This window comes from Saccopteryx bilineata, chromosome 2, assembly GCF_036850765.1.
Source record: "Saccopteryx bilineata isolate mSacBil1 chromosome 2, mSacBil1_pri_phased_curated, whole genome shotgun sequence".
Classification (NCBI taxonomy): Eukaryota; Metazoa; Chordata; class Mammalia; order Chiroptera; family Emballonuridae; genus Saccopteryx; species Saccopteryx bilineata.
In genome coordinates this window covers 25,091,805-25,112,642 of record NC_089491.1, presented here as the reverse complement: position 1 = coordinate 25,112,642, position 20,838 = coordinate 25,091,805, and the positions used below count along the sequence as shown (strand labels likewise).

The 20,838-nt window shown below is 46.3% G+C and overlaps 1 protein-coding gene across 9 annotated transcripts in view; it reads right to left on the bottom strand.

Moving 5' to 3' along the window:
* The window catches only part of PTPN3 (protein tyrosine phosphatase non-receptor type 3), a 111,924-nt gene that overhangs the window by 73,767 nt on the left and 17,319 nt on the right, over positions 1-20,838 (bottom strand). For 5 of the 9 annotated variants that reach the window (XM_066256564.1, XM_066256560.1, XM_066256565.1 and 2 more), the window contains one exon: positions 3,541-3,695. In XM_066256564.1, coding sequence (XP_066112661.1) covers positions 3,541-3,678 — 138 coding nt within the window. In that variant the 5' untranslated portion in view covers positions 3,679-3,695. Of the gene's footprint in view, positions 1-3,540; positions 3,712-14,555; positions 14,617-19,523; positions 19,660-20,838 lie in introns of those variants that run through there. The other 4 variants (XM_066256562.1, XM_066256563.1, XM_066256559.1 and 1 more) reach the window with 4 other exon arrangements.

The window sequence follows — 20,838 nt, the reverse complement described above, 5'->3', positions numbered from 1 at the left end:
GCCTCTCTCCTCTGGAGCGCCTAACTTCTATATTCCGGTATGTGTTTTTCATAACTCGCCCAGTTCTCAAAATAAATTGAAATAGAATAAAGGACACATTGATAGTCAGAACAAGCCTACCAGCTCAGTCCTCATGCCACAAGAGGTCACCTTTGCTCTACCAGCCACTGTTGGTGACTGGCTCGCTCCCTGAGCTGAGCTAAGGACAACTAATGTATAGGTCAGCTTCCCTGATAACATCCGCTCCTGGTCAAAAGATGGTCCGGGCTGAAGTCTGGATGAGATAGTGCAGACCATTCCCATGAGTAGGAAAAGATAAATCACTACAGATTTTAAACTTCCACCAGGCACTCAAGTTCAACATGACAAAACTGTGACCAGGCGGCTGCAAGCTTGGGCAGCAGCCGTGGCAGCAGCATGACGGTTACAGAGATATTCATGACTCAGAACTGGGCTCCCGCTGAACGCCAGGCTCTGTTCTAAGGCGTGCACGATCACCACTCCGGGTGGCTGCTTTCTTGTTCCTGTTTACAGGGCTCGTCACTCCTTAAACACGTCCTTACCTGGGATTCACACACTCTTCTTGCTCTTGGTCTCCTCCTTCCTCCCCTTAGGGCTCCTTCCTGATCTCTCCAACCTTTAAATATCAAGCCTCGCTCCTATCTCCGGTCTACTCACTTCTCAGGGGGTCCCATCCAGTTTCATAGCTTCAGATATATCATCTCTGCCCTGGCAACACACACGTATGTGTCCCAGACTACACCACGCTCTTAACTGCGGACCCGTGTATCTACTACCACGTCTACACTCCCTTGTAGATGAACGACAGGCATCCCAAGCGCAGCAGTTCGGGTCGCAACAGAACTGGTGCTCTGCTCCTGTCACAGCCTCTCTCATCTCTGGAAACTGCAACTCCATCCCGTCGACTGCTCAGGCCAAAAACCTCAGAGCCACCTGGAGGCTTCTTCCACATTAGCAAGTCCCAATGGCTCCACCTTCAAAATATTTCCAGACTTGGTTTCCTCAGCCACCTGCACACTACCACACTGTCCAATTATCATCTCTCCCCAGGACTATTACCATCTCTCCCCAGGACTATTATCATAGTCTCTTAGCCCTTGATCCCTGTCTACTGTCAATAGAGCATCCGGAGTGACACCCGAGTCAGATCGTGCTGGGTCTCTGCCCAAACCCACCAATGCTTTCTGCCTCATTCAGAGTAAACTCAATGCCCTCAGAATGAGCTACAAGTCTCTGAACAATCCTCCCATCCCCACACCTGCTGTCTTTCTAATCTCTCTTGCCACTCTCCTCCATATGCACGGGTCTCCCCATACTATTCTGGATAGCTCACCAATCAGGATTCTGCCTCAGGGTCTTTGCACTGCTGTTTCTTCTACTTGGAATATGCTTCCTTCAGGGAATGACAGGACTTTCTCCCTTACTTCCTTTAGGTGAAATCCTCCCTGACCACTTCTAAAAAATGACAACACCATTCCTTTGTCCTCCTTCACACTCTCTGTCCTCTTAAGCTGCTTTGTTTCTCCTAAGCACATAACACCACTGACATAGTATACATTTGTTTATGGTCAATTCTGCTCTGTTTTGATCAGTGCTGTATCCTTTGTACCCAGAACAAAGCCTGTCACATAGTAGGTGCTCAGTAAACATCTACTAAATAAACATTCATGTTCTTGACAGGAAGAAGATATATGGCTGGGAAACAGCTCCAGATTGAAAATGTAAATTTGAACCAAAGAGTCAGATATAAATTAAGCTGTCAGTTTACAACAATGAGAAGAGATCCTTGTGACCTTGGCAGAGCTGGTTCAAACACAGAATTCAATAAATGGTGATGTCAAAAGGGAAGAGAATGCAAGACAAAGTTCAGTGAACCAAAGCAGCTGCTTTACAAGGAAAGTATGTATGACCTTGACAAAAGGCCCCTGAATCGGCGGTTCTCCAAACTGTAATGTAATCAAGATCACTTGGGAGGTAGTCAAAATGCAGATTCTCAGGCCCCACCACCAGAGAGTATGTTTCAAAATACCCAGGGGTTTCTTCCTCTAACATGCATCCTAGGGATTCTGATGTCCTCGAAGAAATAGTTACAAGGGCTGCACTCTCCAAAGTACAAAGAAAAACCTCTTTTATATTTTAATTAAAATAAATTTGGTTCATCAGGTAGACTAGCCACATTTCAAGTGTGCCACAGCCACATGTGCTGGCGTTGCGAGCGCAAAACGTTCCCCGGCTCTGCACAGAGTTCTTTGTGACAGTGCTGCCCTGGAGGGTGGCTGTCCTACAAACCGGCTGAAGAAGGAGGTCACAGGTGTCTGTCTAACACCCTCATCTGATTCTAGAAACATCTAACTAGACAATTACGTGCCTTGCTGGGGTGGGTCCTTCTCCTACAACGACGTCCCCACCTGCAAAAGAACCCTGACCTTAAGAGAAGGGGCCTGGCAGCTGTGAAAGAGAGTGGGGGAGCTGGGTAGGAAGTGGGGAATATCTTTCTTTACTGTCCATGTCCTGTCACTCTCTGACAGGTGAGGACCCAAATTCTCACATCCTTAGTCATCTGCCTGGGTCTTATCCCCTGAAGGGAGACAAGCAGCTGTCCTAGCCCTTGTCGAGGGAGGAGAAAGAAGCACCCACCTGCTGTGACTTCAGGAAAACTGCCCTCTCCCCTTGCCTGCTCTGCCATCAGGGTCCATAGAAACCTGGGCTCAGCAGAAAGCAACTCATGGGCGGGGCACGAGACCCGGGGTCACTCTGTTACCCTTTACACTCTTGTGGCCTTTTGTCACCCTCCAGTTCTCTCGCATCCCCCATCTTCTCTGACACCTTTTCTTGCACGTTGAACTTTCTAGGCTGGGGCAGATGCTGGCAGCCAGCCCAGGGTTGGTGGTGATCCCTTTAGGACTGGCCGGACGATGGGAGAGACAGGCAAAGGTCACGAGCCTCCATGCTAGCCAGGGTGGGGCAGGGCAGTAGGGACTCAGGGTCTGCCACTGCTCATGCTTCTTACTACTGGCCGGGGACGCTGGAGACCTCATTCCTAACCCTGCCTCTGCCGTGGGCTGGAGGTGGGAGAAGCCAGGCCTTCCCTGTGCCATGTGCAGGGGAGACGGCACTATTCTTGTGCTCCAGGAGCTCAGAGCTTAAAGGACCACAGATAACCTAGTAAATACAAGTAGTGTTTATGCAATGTGACATGGGCTCTACTCAGGCACGTACAGGGCACCGGGGCTGGGGAAGCAACCAGCTCAGGAAGCTGACAGAGACTTCGCAGAGGGAGTAACCTCTACGATCAGACAAGCTCTCATCACAGAGCAGGAGGTACAGACGCTCCAGACGGAGATGAGAAGGTGGCACAGTTCTCAGGGTCTTGCCAGTCCGGTCTCCACACACAAGAGCTGAGACCTCAAGCTTTCATTTTAAAGTAGTTTTTACCTCTTGGTTTATATAAGATGAAGAAAAAAAATGATTTCTTAGGGGCACTAACTCATAAAAAAAAATTAAATTTGGAGAACTTACATTAACTTTAAAGGTCTGTACCAAGCCATCTAAAAAACGGATGCTGCAGACGACTTCGGATCGAGTTTTCTCTTTCGGTAATTCGGAGGCGCGTATATTATTAATTCTTCCACCCAACGCACGTAATCGGGAGGTCATAACTATCGTTGAATCACCTGTAACAGAAGACATACCTGTTAGCTCTCTGATATGCAAATTACCAGTTACAGGTGCAGGCACCTCACAGCCTACCCATCCCATATCTATCTGCCTCGATTTTCACAATGTGAGGCCCTCACAAATAAGCACTATGTAATAGACCATGCTTCTGTTTGAGTTTTGACTTCTAAGAAGCTCTAAGCAAAACATATTGTTAAATTTTAACATGTTCATAGGATTATATGGCTTGTCTCTCTGTTTTTATTACAGTGTTTTTCAACTGCCGGTCCGGTCCGTGGACCAGTGCCAGTTCGCAAAAGAGTTAAGCACCCGATGTTGTATGAAGATCACAGACCCACTGAGATTAGTGGATGGGATGTGTAGGCTCGTTGGAAGAACCCTTTGCACCATGTAGAGTGTCACATGTAATAGACTAAAAGCATTCAGACAAACTTATGTGGTAGTCAATGCTTTGGACCTGGGAGTTCAGAAATCAAGCACCAGCTTGTACCATGTTGCACTGTTTTGCACAGTCGGAGAAAACTTGACTCTTGTATGTTTCTGGCTAGGTTACTGGTTCCCAAGTATAAAAACATTGAAAATTGTTTTATTATTCCTGGTTTAAATCTCCTGATATATATATATATATATATATATATATATATCTAGAAATAGATAGATATATATATATATTTCCCAACTTTTAATTCTTTAATAATCAGCACAGAGGTCTTTACTTATGTGACACTCATCCGGCCGTGAATTCAGAGAGGATGGGCTCCAGCAGCTCACACTCCCCCCACTGGTCTCACCGAGTGCTTCTCTGAGCGGAGCAGGCTGGCACTGCAGTGGAACTCAAGGAACTTTCGCTTTGGCTTCCTTCCTTTTCTGATCACTTCCCTTCACGTGTTTCAGGAAGCTATCTTGGCTCCCAGAGTGCTTTATATGCTCAATCTGTACATGAATGCTCTTGGCAAGAATCTTGCCCTCAACTTGCTTGCTCACAACAATGCCCACCGCAGGCTGGGTGGCACTGCGGGCTCTCCCAGTTTTGCCATGGGAACATTTGTGGGCCACTCCTTTTGGAATGGTGCCCATTCCTCCGATGTCTACAATATCACTTTTCTGATAGATTTCTTTACTGGTTTTTATTATTTTATTCATTTTAGAGAGGAGTGAAGGGGAGAGAGAGAGGAGAGTGAGAGAGAAAGGGGGGAGAAGCAGGAAGCATCAACTCCCATATGTGCCTTGACCAGGCAAGCCCAGGGTTTCGAACCGGCAACCTCAGCGTTTCCAGGTTGACACTTTAACCACTGCGCCACCACAGGTCAGGTGATATCTGTTTACTCTTTTATATATGTATGTATTCTATCCCTAAGGCTTTACAGAACTACATGTGGTGTAAAAATGACTGAAAAGTAGATACCTACTGATAAATTAGATTACATTAAAATTAAGAATGTGTATATTAAAAATATATAAAGAACTCCTATGAATCAATAAGAGAAAAGAACAACCTATTAAAATGTAGGAGCCACATCAGTTGTCACAGAAGCGCAAATTAAAACCACAAAGCAATCACTGCATTCTGGCCTGGCCTGTAGTGGCCTCGTGCAGTGGTCGGCAAAGTCATTAATCAACAGAGCCAAATATCAACAGTACAACGATTGAAATTTCTTTTGAGAGCCAAAGTTTTTGAACTTAAACTATTTAGGTGGGTACATTCCTTATCCAGGTAATGCCCGCTTGTGGTATTTTGTGGAAGAGCCACACCCAAGGGGCCAAATTGCTGTGTGTAGCTCACGAGCCGCAGTTTGCCGACCAGGGGTAGTGGACAAAGCGTCGACTTGGAACACTGAGGTTGCTGGCTTGAAACCCTGGGCTCGCCTGGTCAAGGCACATATAGGAGTTAATGCTTCCTTCCTGCCCCCCCCTTCTCTCTCTCTCTCCCTTCTAAAATGAATAAATAAAAAAAATAATACTGCATTTCCACCAGAATGGTTACAATGAAATTTGACAAAACGAAGTGCTGACGTGGTGTGGAGCACCCGGAATCTCACGCACTACTGGTGAGTACATACTGTTTGGCAGTATCTACTAAACTGAACATATGCATGTTCTGTGACATAACAATGCTACTTCTAGGCATATTCCCAACAGAAAAAGGTGCATTCATTCACTAAAATATATGTACAAGAATATTCATAATAGCCTCAACCTGGAAAAGACCAAAATGCCCATTAATAGAATGGGTAGGTTGTGGTATAGGCATCCCATGCACGACTATACAGCAAAGGAAATAAAGGAACTATCCTTACACATGAATGAATGGATCCCTCACCCTCTAACATCATGATGAGTAAAAGTAGCCAGACACAATCTATTACCTATAGCATGAACATAGTCGCATAAAGTCAGATGCGTGTGAGATTTATCAGATGATCACTCAGTTATGTAATGTCTAATCATTGGGTGTACATCTGAAATTCATATAATAATGTATGTCAACCGTAATTAAAAAAATAAAAAAATGATTTAAAACAAAACCTTTCCCTTTCAATAGCCCTTTGGAGCTTGGTAGAATGCTGCCTCATTCATGAATCACTAATATGATAAATCCAATCCAATCTTAAAAAAATAAACAGGCAAAACTAATTGATACTTATAGAAAACATGGTGGTTACCTCTGGGTGTAGGGACTAAGGGGGGCACAAGGTCATCTGGGATGCATACACTATTTTATTTTTTGATCTGGGTGCTAATGAGTCAGACTCTACATTCATAATTTGTGCACCTTTATGTGTGTATATTTCAATATCAAGTTTACTTAAGAAGAAAACATGTATAAAGAGGGGATTAGTGGGCAGATTAGAAGCTCACCATGCTATATTCAGGGAATAAGGAATGTGGTTTTACTAGTGAATGCAACTGTGGCATGGTAGACCAGTAACCTGGAAAAAAGTGTGCAACTGAGCATCACACAGGTTGGAAGCCAAGGGTCAAGGCCAGCGTAAGGAGTGAAGAAGGTGTAAATCAGACAAGGTTGGGCAGAAGAGCAGATAAAGAGGAAGGATTAGGAGAGATTTAATGTTTCTTTTATTATCTGCAAACTTTCTATAATGAACTGGGCCTTTGTACATGATGTTCCTTCTGCCTAGAAGCTGTTCCTGCCTTTCACATGATTAACTGCGATTCACACCACAGTGCTCAGCACTGAGGCTCTCCTCTACATGCTCATCATAATTTCACATTTATAACTAACTATGTGATTCTTTAAGATTTACTTTTTCAAAGGGGGTATTAAAAGGGATACAGGGGTGGAGGTGAGGGAGTTATATTCAGTGGGACACTTAAATCCATGTAAACACAATAAATTAAAAATTTAAAAATAGTAGCCCTGGCCAGTTGGCTCAGTGGTAGAGCGTCGGCCTGGCGTGCAGGAGTCCCGGGTTCGATTGCCGGCCAGGGCACACAGGAGAAGCGTCCATCTGCTTCTCCACCCCTCCCCCTCTCCTTCCTCTCTGTCTCTCTCTTCCCCTCCTGCAGCCAAGGCTCCATTGGAGCAGAGTTGGCCCGGGTGCTGAGGATGGCTCTGTGGCCTCTGCCTCAGGTGCTAGAATGGCTCTGGTTGCAACAGAGTGACGCCCCAGATGGGCAGAGCATTGCCCCCTGGTGGGTGTGCCGGGTGGATCCCGGTTGGGTGCATGCGGGAGTCTGACTGCCTCCCCGTTTCCAACTTCAGAAAAATACAAAAAAAAAATAAATTTTTTTTTAATAAATAAAATGTAAAAAAAAAAAAAAAAAAGATTTACTTTTCCCACTTAGATTAAGCTTTATGAAGGCAGGAACCAGGTCTGGTTTTGCTCACTGTATCTTTAGCACTTAGCTCTGCGGGGCATTCAGTGAATTTCTGAATGAATCAATGAATAAAAGGCAGAATAAAATGAAAAAATGAAGTAAAGATTTATGGTGTGGAAAAACAGCAGTCCAACAAAGACAGGCAAACTTTCGTTGGAGGGAGGGGGCAGGAAGAAGGATGGGATGGGGGGCTTCAATTAGAATGCAGCATGGAACCTGACCGGGTGGTGGTACAGTGGATAGAGCGTCGGACTGGGATGTGGAGAACCCAGGTTCAAAACTCCAAAGTCGCCAGTTTGAGGGAGTCTCTGGCTTGAGCGTGGGATTATAGACATGACCCCATGGCTGCTGGCTTGAGCAAGGGGTCACTGGCTCGGCGGTAGCCTCCAGTCAAAGCACATATGAGCCAGCAATTGATGAACAACTAAGGTGCTGCAACGAAGAATCTCCCTTCCTGTCTGTCTGTTCCTATCTGTCCCTCTCTCTGTCTCTGCCAAAAAAAGAAAGAAAGAAAAGAATGCAGCATGGGGATGTCCCATAGGCCAGTGCTCCTCACACTTAACAGGCATGCCGATGGCTTGGTTTGGGGAATCTCAAGATGTAGACTTGGATTCAAGTAGGTCTGGGTGGGGCCCTAATGTCAGCATTTCTTGGTCTCCCAGGTGATGCTAAAGCCACTGATGGGGGGGGGGAGTGCACATGCGCGGGCAAGGCACAGGTCAATGGAAAAGCAGCACCAAACGTCAGGACAGAGCCAGATTTGGGAATTAGTACCAAGGGAGGGATGGTGACAAAGCAGAACCAAGCCTCGGGGAGCCACGGAGGCACAGCTCAGCTGCAGGAAGTGAAAGCACAAGGCACAGCCAACAGAGAAGAGCGCAGTGACCCCTTATCCTGTTTAGGGAGCTCCAGTGAACCTCCACTCTCCTATAGGTAGGACTAGGGAAGACTGTATTAATAATAAAAAAAATTTCCTGGGGCCGGCAGTGGAAGGAAATTTGTTCTGAAACATAAAATTCCACCCACCCCACCTCCTCCACCTTGCCATTTCCAATGAAAATGTCATCAGAAGCAGGAATGCATTTTCTGAGTAATACCAAAAGCTATCAAAAGACAACAAATGTGTTCGCTTCCTGATGCCTCAACCGCACTGAATTTAAAATGTCAAATTTATTGTTTAGCCCATGTCTAAGAATTTCAGGTGGGTTATGACTTAAAAAAAAAAGATACAAAAGAACTCTTAGTGGGAGGTGCACATCAGAGCCACCTGGGGAGCTTTTAAAAACTCTGCCTGTCTTGGCCGCATCTGCACAGGGTGATTCAGCATCCTGGGGTGTGGCACAGTCACATTCCTTTTGGGAAGCTCTCAAAGGATGGGCCAGGCGGTCAAGGGCTAAGAGTAGGTTTTCTGGGCACCTAGGGGTGTGTGTCAGATTGTCAGACTTAGAATACAGGGTCTGCAGAATCTGAGCCATTCACAGTGGGGACACTTGTAGGAGTCAGACAAGTCCTTCTCAAACACAGAGCTGGTCACACCATGACTCTGGCTAGAAAAAACAAAACAAAACAAAAAAACCCCCACAAAGGTGATTTCAAATAGGAGCTGACAAATGAAAACCACCTGGACTGAAGCACCACTTACAGGCACCGATTTTCACACTGCTTCTCACCTGAGCGGCTCCACCTCTCCAGCATCAGCATGGGGACCAGTGGGTCTTCTGACCTTAACCATGATTAATGGCGCTCCCTGGCATAATCACGTAGCCAGCTGACAAAATACGGTAGACCAGCAACCCAGAAGAGACATAGTTTTTCCTCCTCACATCAATCTCTGTTATATTAAAGCGCTTGGAACTTAAGGACAATGTCGTAAGTAGGTATTTCATGGAAGTTGCAGAATTGTTCTTCCCGCAATTGTTCCTAAAGCAAACCATGGTCAGAGGAAGCCTGATAATAACTGACCATATAATCAAGCCATGAAGCGTTTTCAGATTGTCTTGAAATGATATCTTAAACAATCCAGTCGGGACAATGGAGACTGACTAACTGCCCTGTTTCCTGTACCACAGCAATTGGGGAACTCAGGGTTTCTATGGTTTCCTTTATAAGCCTCTTAATTCTAAACAAAGCCACAACCCAACCGGGAACACTCTGGTCTCTCCAACCACAACTGATTACAGCTGCAGCTGATGCATTTTACAATATGGAAGCCAATCTTGTTCTTTGCATACTAAAAAAAAAAAAAAAAATCCACCAGTTATGGCTTTAGAATCTGCTCTGCACTGTAACAATAGAGGTTCTACTCTGACCACAGTTTTTTATCAAAGATCCTTCTTGCAAAACATAGAGGCTACATCTTACTCTGTGCACAGCAGAAGCCCAATAGGTACAGTGAGCGTTAGGGTTAGCTCGTGTAAAGTGCCCACATAATGTGAGACACATAGTAGGTACTCAATTAAAGGCATTTTAATATACCACCAAACTTCTAATGCCACCAGCTACTGAGTGTAGATTCTGTATTTTGTAGAGGAGCCTGATTTCAAATACTTTACAAATGTATAAATGTTTCGTTTCTTAAAATTCTGTTTTAATAAAGACAACTTGCTAATGTTAAAAGAGAGTTTTTATAGATAGGAGATATATCTTTGAGCTTCTCTACAAACTCAATGGACACATTGCCACACAATGCCACGCCTTGGGCACATGAGACTCCAGAGCCCTCGTGCTCAGGGTTGGCCAACGAGGCTTAACCACGGTCCCTTCTGGGCTCCTCACATGCCTTGGAGCGGAGACTGGGAAGGTGATGCTTTATTTCCTAAAAGCCGACATGCTAATCTGGGGATCTGTTTTTTCACAAGCCCGTGACCACAGACTGAGAGAAGGGAAGGGAGCACACTCTTCTCCATCAGAGAAAGTTAGGAAGCAATTCAGCTCCATTTTTACCGTCTTAAAAGAAAGTGTTAAGGTTATTTCATAACTCTTTTTAAAAAAATAGGAACTCAGACTCTTTATTGTCAGTTAAAAAGGAATGAGAGGAAGCAACTGATTCATAAACACTTAATTTGTAGAGAAACTGTACACAAGAACCCCAGGTAACTACCTGAATCATCAAGCTGACCGTGCCAACGCTACCACCTAGTGGCCAGGAGAGGAAAACACGCCGCCTCCCACCCTGACTCTTCCTCCCAAGGAAATGTGGACAGCGCTGCTCCCTTCTATCTCATCCGTCAGCTTTTTTTCAAAACGCCTCTCACAATATATACAGTCTTCTCCATAGCTCGGTTTTCTCCTTCCTCTCCCTAACCCTTCTTCTCTAGTGAATTCAGAAGAGCTCCTCTTCTTCTTTTATTTGGGAGGGAGGGGGGAAGAGAGACAATTTATTAGCCCCATCAGATACCTGATCAGCTGGAGAGGGACATCTCTAGCATAGAAACTAATAAACACTCACAATCAGCCATGCTAGACGGATGACTCATCAAATTAAGTGTGCTCCCATCAGACACCAATATTTAATAATAAATGTTTTGTTTCGCTAACATAAAACCGATACCACAGTTCCCTTTTCTCTGTAGACACACAGCAGGTAGGCTGCTTTACGGGTTAACCAAGTCGTCAGTGGGCATACCGCGGCTCTAGTAACCGCTCACATCACTCTGATAATCGCATACTGTCAGGAAAGCACGAACCACATTTTTGGATTGCTGCCTCCACCTCACGACGGACAGCTTCTAGTTCCGGTCTGTTCTCAGGTCGAAGTTAAACCTCTCAGGAGGAAGTGGAATACTCCCTTCTAAAAATAAAACGTACAGACACCTAGATGGGGACTGATCATTTATCAAGCACTAGATTAAGATTAAAGTGTAAGGTGAAGAGTGTACTGAAGAATCATGTTCCTCACCTGTGGTGGCACAGTGAATAAAGCATCGACCTGGAATGCTGAGGTCACTGGTTCGAATCCCAGGGCTTGCCAGGTAGGAGAAGAAGAAGGAAGAAGAAGAAGGAAGAAGGAAGAAGGAAGAAGGAGGAGAAGAAGAAGAAGGAGAAGGAGAAGGAGAAGGAGAAGGAGAAGGAGAAGGAGAAGGAGAAGGAGAAGGAGGAGAACTGCCCTGGCCAGTTGGCTCAGCAGCAGAATGTCGCCTGGTGTGTGGAAGTCCCGGGTTTGATTCCCGACCAAAGCACACAGGAGAAGTGCTTCTCCACCCCTACCCCTCTCCTTCCTCTTGCCCTCTCTCTTCCCCTCCTGCAGCCAAGGCTCTATTGGAGCAAAGTTGGACCGGGCGCTGAGGATGGCTACATGGACTCTGCCTTAGGCATTAGAATAGCTCCAATGCAGCAGAGCAATGCCCCAAATGGGCAGAGCATCGCCCCCTGGTGGGCATGCCAGGTGGATCCCGGTTGGGTGCATGGCATGCGGAAGTCTGACTGCCTCCCAGCTTCTAACTTTGGGAGAAAAAAAAACCATATGGGAGATTGTTAAAATACAGATTCTTAGGACCACCCACAGAGCTTCTGGTTTAATAAGGACCCAGGAAACTGCATTAGCAAACTTAGAAAGTTTTTTTTGAGCTTATAGAAAAGTTGCAAGAAAAAAATAACTCCTTCCCCATCTTGGCCTGGATTCAACCATTAACATTTTGCCACCTATGCCTTGTTCTCTCTCTCCTGCACCCCTACCCCATGCTCTTAACTGAACCCTTGAAAACTGTTCATACCACGCCCCTCCACCTGTAAATATTTTAGCATGTATCTCCCAAGAAAAAGCACATTTTGCAACCACAGTGCAGTCACTGCAGGGAGGCAATTTAACATCGATAAAATACTTATGCAATATACAGTCCATATTAAAATCTGGCACATTGTTCTGATGATGTCTTTTCTTTCTTTCCTCCTGATCCAGGCTCCAAACCTGGACCCTGCCTTGCTTTAGCTGTCATGTAGAAGTTGTATTTTTAATAAGGACTCCCCCAGGGGACTCTTATGCAGGGGGTCTCAGCATTTCACAGTAGAAAACACTCAACCAGATGATCTCCAGGGTTCCTTTTGGTTTTGACCGTCTGAGCCTACAGCCAGGGGCTTAGTTAGGTCAGAACCCTAGGTCAGTTTTCCTGTCTGTAGTGCAAGTCGATCTCAGAGCTAAAGAGAGTTTCTACAGCTTAGCACTTGAGTCCTGGCGAAGCACTTCCTACAGCGCTGAAGTAACCGACCTCCCAGTCTATATGTCAGTGCCCGGATTAGCACTGTTGTCATAACAGAGGAAGAAAGCAAAGTGAAGATCGCATCAGTTCAGGAAGGATTCTCTCACTTGATATTATATAACCAGATGTCTTAGCTTGTTCCTTCAAATTAGTTCACATCTTTCACACACAGCAATTCTTAACGATTCATAATATCCAAGTTATAAAAAAAGACTACAGTGCCTCTGTTACACACACTTTCTCAGAAATGGGTGAGGGTCAACTACAATTCCCATAAGGAAGAAAAGGAACCAAAGGAAAGGAGATGTATGCCTTTTGTATGACTTATTAGGCTTTGCAAATGTTATTAATGAAATTCAGCCCAACAAATGAAAAATCAGTGACTTCAGCTTTCATCTATGAAATGCCTCTGTATCTTAGAAAATGCTTCCAAAAATACATCTTCACTTTGTTAATTTTAAATTATGTGCAGCTGATAAGCAAATTACCCTACAACTGGTACATGAAATTTAATTTTCCTCATGACTTTAATTCTCATAAATTTACCAGTATTATCTTCCACTACATTTTCCTACTTTTTTGGCCTTTTTAATTTCCAAAGTACAATACTGCATAACAAAGATAAATATACTTATTTTAAAAATTAGCTTATAATGTGAATATCACTACTGAATAATTACTAAATTAGAAAAAAATCAATTTATTAGGGAGGCACTTTCATATTTATTTCTAATTCCACATTAAAGGCAATAAATTAGTTTTTCCTGAGTCTATAAACTGAAAAATTAATTTTTAAATAATTTTTTTTTTTTTTGCGACAGAAACAAACAGGAAGGGAAAGAGATGAGAAGCATTAATTCTTCGTTGCGGCACCTCAGTTGTTCATTGCTTGCTTTCTCATACGTGCCTTGACTGGTGTGCTCTAGTAGAGCAGTGATCCCTTGCTCAAGCCAGTGACCTTGGGCTCAAACCAGCAACCTTTGGGCTCAAACCAGCAACCTTTGGGCTCAAGCCAGCAACCATGGGGTCATGTCTACAATCCCTCGTTCAAGCCAGCGACCCCATGCTGAAGCTGGTGGGCTTGTGCTCAAGCCAGCAACCTTGGGGTTTTGAACCTGGGTCCTCTGTATCCCAGTCCAATGCTCTATCCACTGCTCCACCGCCTGGTCAGGCATTAAATAACATCTTTAAAGCATAAAGCTTGCTAATGAACACAATAATTCCAACCAACAATGGAAATATTGAATCACAATACTTATTTTTAATTTGGGTATGTGTATATAAAAGTACTTAATACCTTTTATTTATAAAAATGCTTCTGTGAATGCATTTATGAAAGTTTTAAATTCTGACTTCACATTGTCCACAACCAAAGGGGAGAAAATGCTCACACAGTCATTTTAAGAACACAGCTCTCACCACTCAAATTATCTTGCAATTATTAACCCTAATACCCCAGAAGTACAACCTTGGAATCAAATCATTCGTTCCATAGATCCTGTAATTTGTCCAAGGGGGTAGGTCTCCAACCAGTCCCCAGGAAACCGGGTGGAGTGATTTGTACAAGTAGTTTATTCAAACAGAGACCCGTAATTAGTCTCACAACAACTTCAAAATGTCAAATAGTTTTCTTATTATGGAGTCGGGTTTATTTATAGGCTCGACACCATGACACTTGCAAAACTAACCAAATAAAAAGTTATACTTGATACCGGGAGGATAACAAGAAGTAGCTCTAAGCTCCCTGAAGGGCAAGATAAAGAATGCTGTGGGAGCTGCAGGCAGTTGGGGAAAGAGGTAATGTTGCTATAAAGAGAAACCAACCTCTTCTGTTCCATGAGCGGAGTTCTCAGGGTTGGGATGGCTGACTTCAGCACAGTGTGCTCTCAAGAGATCAAAAACATCACATTAAACTTGTGAGTATATTAAATTAAGTCATCACCTGCCTCCCCCCTTTTCCCAAATAATCACACAGAGGGGAGAAGCCCAAGTTTTAAGAGCACAATTCTCAAGAGGCCTGGCAGGGCCCCCTCAAGTCTCCTCCCAAACATGACCCCTTCCTCCTGGAGGTGACAATCTCCTAACTTTTCACATCACTTTCATGAGATTTTTGGAAGTATTTTTTTTTTACACTTTCTCTTTTTTTTTTTTTTTTGTATTTTTCTGAAGCTGGAAACGGGGAGAGACAGTCAGACAGACTCCCGCATGCGCCCGACCGGGATCCACCCAGCACGCCCTGTGGGTGACGCTCTGCCCACCAGGGGGCGATGCTCTGCCCCTCGGGGCGTCACTCTGTTGCGATCAGAGCCACTCTAGCGCCTGGGGCAGAGGCCAAGGAGCCATCCCCAGCGGCCGGGCCATCTTTGCTCCAATGGAGCCTTGGCTGCGGGAGGGGAAGAGAGAGACAGAGAGGAAGGAGAGGGGGAGGGGTGGAGAAGCAAATGGGCGCTTCTCCTATGTGCCCTGGCCAGGAATCGAACCCGGGTCCCCCGCACGCCAGGCCGACACTCTACCGCTGAGCCAACCGGCCAGGGCCTGGAAGTATTTTTTTAATGTTTAAGGAAAGGTTATCATGGTGCAGTGCTAAGCCCCTCCCCACACTTCCCGGGACAGTCTCAGGACCCACGGGCCTGCCTCTGGCAGCCTGTGTTGCGTGGACTGCAGAGAAATGAGAAGGGCCGTGACTCGCCCCACCCCAGCTATGTCTTTGCACGGTGCCTGGTGAACTTCTCCTATTACCTGCCGATTTGGTGAACCCAGAAACGTTAAGAGGCCAGCAAGCTTGCCTCCTGGGAGAGAAAGGGGACACGTGCCAGGCCGAGGAGGAACGGAACCAGATCGCTCTGAAGAAAACGACTTCCGGGACTGAGCAGCAGACAAGCCAGCCCAACGGCCTCCCAGCGCCGGGCCAAACTCCCCTCCCAGCTGCAGGGTGACGAGGCCACAGACCCCAGTGGTCTTATTTGTTATGATTTTAGTCTTTATTAGTACTTTAGCAAAGGGGTTCCGGGCCACTTACTCAGTGTTCACTTCCTGGGCACCTGCTCTGTGCCAGGCCACAGAGTGGGGTGGGGTGGGTGGGTGGGTGCCTGGAGTTTCAGGTTCTAAGGGAAGAAAAGCCCCCGTGCGGGAGGAACAGGTGGAAGGCTCCCGGCCAGGGTGGGGTGCAAGGGGGGGACTGGTCCACAAAGCCTTCACAGGAAACCTTGCAGTATGAAGGGAAATGGGCCAGGCAGAGGCAGCCCCAGAAAGGGCGCGGCATGTGCGAAGGCCTGGAGGAGAAATGCACAGGTGTTTCAGAAGCTCCATGCAAACCGATTTGGTAGGAGTGTCTGAGGAATGACTGAAATCCCAGGTAAATCTCAGCAAACAGATTAGGTTCTTTAAAAACCCAAGAGGCTGTGTGTGGCACAGAAGAGAGACTAGGGTATGGTGTGAGGGAAGCTGTGGGAAGGTCTGCAGCGATGGAATCTGGCAGAGACCCGGGCTGGAAGCCCAGCTTGGTCACTTACTAGCTGTGTGAACTCAAGAGTGATCACTCCACCTCTCTGAGACTCAGTTTCCTTGTCTATAAAAAGGGGGGGATATTGCCTTACCAGGCAGTGGTGCAGTGGATAGAGCGTCGGACTGGGATGTGGAGGACCCAGGTTCGAGATCCCAAGGTCACCAGCTTGAGCGTGGGCTCATCTGGTTTGAGCAAAGCTCACCAGCTTGGACCCAAGGTCACTGGCTCGAGCAAGGGGTTGGTCTGCTGATGGCCCGCGGTCAAGGCACATATGAGAAAGTAATCAATGAACAACTAAGGTGTCGCAATAAAAAACTTATGATTGATGCTTCTCATCTCTGTTCCTGTCTGTCTGTCCGTCTATCCCTCTCTCTGACTCTCTCTCTGTCTCTGTAAAAAAAAAAAAAAAAAAAAATGTGGAAACTATTAAAAAAAAAGAGGGGGGGGACATTTTCTCTGCTTCTCAAGGTTGTTTTAAGCACTAAAAATAGTGCTTATGCAAATTAACTGGTACCCAGCAGGGTCCAATCAATGGTACTTATTTTTACTACTATCTTTACTGTTTTTAGACCCCAAGGCTTCAAAGGATGGAAGAAGAAATGAAACAGAAGAAACAGGTTTTGAACAGTCCAGGCTGCATAAATATGGAACGGCCAGCCTTGGCAGAGAGGGGACTCCCCATCACTAGAGGTAACCAAGCAGCGAGGCTGAATAAAACTGGAAAGGTAAGAGAGATGAACTCTGACCTTTCATGACCAAGATTCTATTGTGACTTGTTTCAACAGCGCCAAAGTTAATTTCTAGACATGTAAGCCCAACTCAGAGCAGCAGTATTCAAAACTGGATTGTCTTACATGGATTTCTCAGGAGAAATAATTCTAAACAGATACTTCATACCTCCATCTAGGGGGGAAAAAGAACTAAAATGGCCCATCAAACCATGAAATAGGGCATAAAATAACACGAACACACAAAAAGCAATAAGCAATGCTTAAAATATACACAATAGATTATGTTTCATACTGAGCAGTTTCTACCTGAAATTAAGCTAGTAAACTCTTTCCTTCTCCCTCTGAACAGTTCCACCAGGTCCCAAAGAGACTGAAAAACAGGATGGAATGAATTTACAGGGACATGAATCAAGTTGCATAAACTTGACAAAAATACTGTGCTAATATTTGCCCTCAGGGCAGAGACACGCCCATTTGGTTGTCAGTCCATGATATTTCTATCTTAGGCTCCAGTCCCCACCCCTGTTGGGCTTGGAACAGCAGAAGCCTTCAGAAAACAGCTAAAGTCACTTTGAAAGGTTTGAGATGTGCTAATCGCAGCGCATCCAGGCCAAGAAGCTGGAATCTCACAACCGGGCCGTCCTGCCAGTTCCGAGCCTGCCACGGCGTCTAGAGCAAGTGGCAGCCTGGCCAGAGAAACCCAATCCCCACCACCAGCAGCTCTCGCCATTAATTTGATCTCAAGGAAATACAGAAAAATACCTTCCACCCCCTCACCCCCCACCCCCGCCCAAGCATCACCCTATTTGTCACAAATCAACCAAGTGACCTGGGAAGTCACGACTCCATTACATTTCAGTTGGGTTTCCCAGCTTAGAGCCTCTGGGGCTCCTCCTGGTTTTCAGACCCTTTGCCTGTAAAGTTTTAATCCAGGGCAAGGGGCACCTCGGGTTATATATCAGGTACAGTAACGCTGCCAGCGCCTCTAGAAACCAAGATAAAATGTATTTCTATGTGGCCCAGTCAGGGTCCCAGGGCTTCAGGTCTTGGTGAGATGGGCTCAGGAAATGAATGAAAGGAACCTGCATTAACTCTAAGAAAGGCTCTTAAAGGCATGCCAACTGCTACTCAGAATAGCAGTCTTCAGGACTGATTGGGCAGGACTATCTCTTGCTGCTGCTACTGGTGCACGTATTTGCAGAGGCCTACCCCGTGCTGGGAGCTGGGCATACAGATACAAGCCATTCCCTAATTCCCAGGAGCACCCGGCAGTGCGAACCAGAAGCTCTGCGGCCTGGGGACCCCCGGGAGCCAGGGCTCTCAGCAAGTCAGGGCCAATTGGGGGTCTGAGGGAACAATCCAGATGTGGCACTCCCATGCTGATATGACCGCAGACAAATTCACTTTCTAAGTCTCCGTTTACTCATCTGAAAGTCATTGTGAGGAGCAGTGATCTCAGACCTAACCCAGCACAGGGCCTGGCTCACTGCAGGCACTTCCTTACTCCATCTCCTCGGAGTACTGACTCCTTTCAGTAGAGTATTACTGTTCTTCCCACCCAGCCTGTTCCCGTTCCCAGGCTTCCCGTCCTGAGGAGCAACCCAGGGTACTACCTACAGGGCTCCAGAGTTTTCCCAGTACCTTCACACCCATCACTCCTGGCCCCTCCTTCTGACCGGGCCAATGGGCAGCACTGCTGTCCCGCTTTACAGACTGGTACATCAGACTCAGAGAATCGTGCTCAAGTCACAGTGGGCCCCTGAGTGAGGGGAGAGCCCTCAGCTGGGTGCGAGGCATCACACACCTGCCCACCGGGTCCCTGGCTCACCTGACTGGCAGGAAGGTGAGTTACAGGTGATTCACGGAAGGGGAAAGGCTCCACTTAATCACTATTGTCTCTAATTTATTGACTAAAAGTATGACCTTACCCTTTGAGATAATCTTCATCAACATTCCCCACAGCTTACCCGCTGGTAAATTTCCTCTTAAGGAAGAAATAGTCCAGGAAACATTTTCTCCTCCAATTAATTCTGCAACTTCAGAAACCTGAGTAATAACTTGGGTATTTACTACTACTATATTACCTCTGTTCTAAGATAACAACTGATTTAACAGATATTTCAGAAAATTTAAAGGAAAAAGTACACCCCAAGTACCCTTAGATCGCAAAGATCGGGAGTCTTTCAAAACTGGGGAAACAGAACAAAATGACTTCCTCTCACTGTTGCAAAGGGCGTGGGCTGGCGTAGGTGCAGGTGACCTGCGCGGGCCCTTCCAGCCCCACAGGCTGCCACCCCGGGGTTAATTATTAGCAGCGGGAGAGCCGGAGTGAGCCGCCTCATTTCCTGAGGCCCACTTTGGCTTCAGCTTTGGTGTGGGGGACCCTCCGACCCCCTGACCAGCTCAGAGCTCTCCTTCCAGAACCAGCCTCCTTCTACCACACCGGCCTCCAGGAGGCTCGGAACTGCAAGGAGTTCCCCGATAGGGGCCCAGGCGCACTACAGCCCCTGGGAGGCTGGGCTGCTCCATGAACTTGAGCTCAACCAGTCCACTCACCTTCAGGGCAGATGTGCTGGCTCTAAGCCAAAGCTCTCATGACAGCCAGGAGGATGGGGGTCTTGATAAACTCGGGGGTGGGCATCCTGGGTGTGGCGGGAGCCTAGGTCTCCAGGAGGACCCAGGAGAGAGCCTGATAGCCTTTAGGCCCCGAGGATCTTTCAAGCCGCTGTAGGTGGGAGGAGCAGCGCAGGATCCACCTCCACAAACACAGGTGGGTTCTGACTCCATAAGGTAACTGACCCTAGAGGGGAAGGAGGAGAGGGCACCCTCGGATACACTCAGGTCAGATAAAACCAACCAACAGCACTGTCTTGTTTCCTTGGGTGTTTTAAAGTTGTATTTGTAAGGTCTCTATCCTCACACAGCCCACTTTCCCATTGTCCCACTACCAAACATTTGTCCAGGCAGTTCAAACACTTCACCGGCATTTGCTGTTCTAGTTTTACAATATTCTACCCAGTGGAATCATAGCCGTGGCTAGGTGTTTGATGACTTCTCATTAGTAGGGCTTATACTTCCAAAAGAACCCAGAGTAAACCCAGAGAGAGAAGGAGCATGTGACCAAGGGCAGGCACAAATGTCAGCGAAGTGAGGCCCAGCTGAGGCCTGCTTTAGAGCCCAAGCACCACAGAAGGGGCCAGACCACCGCCTGAGGAAAATGGCAAAACAGATGAGCAGGTAACTGATGATTTGGCTAAAACCACCAGACTTACTGTTTCCTGTTTTTCCTACCAGGCAGAATAATCTTTTTATACTGGGAAGAATGAAATTACAGGGGGTGGGGAGGCATCTCCTGAGCCTCCCCCCTGACCCACGACACTCTACGCCTGTCATCTCATTTGATTCCCACATCAGGAGAGAGAAGCTGGCTAAAGACTGCAAGGACCATGGCGGAGGCAACCTGGCTCAGAGCAGAGCCCAAACCCAGATGCCCCTAACAAAGTCTATCTCCTCCCAGACGGGCACGACCTGCTCTGGTCTTTTTCATCGTGGTAAATCAAACAGACCATAGGTTTTGCCATTTTAACCATTTTTAAGTATACAATTCAGTGGCTTTAATTAAATTCACCATGTTGTGCAACCATCACCACTATCTACTTCCAAAACTTTTTTATCACTCCAAACAGAAACTCTGTACCCATTAAGCAATAACTCCTCATTCTCTTCCTCCCCCAGCCCCTGGCAACCTCCACTTCCTGTCTCTATGAATTTGCCTAGTCTAGATATTTCATAGAAGTGGAATTATTGCAATATTTGTCCTTTTGTCTCTGGCTTATTTCACTTTGCATAACGTTGTCAAGGTTCATCCACA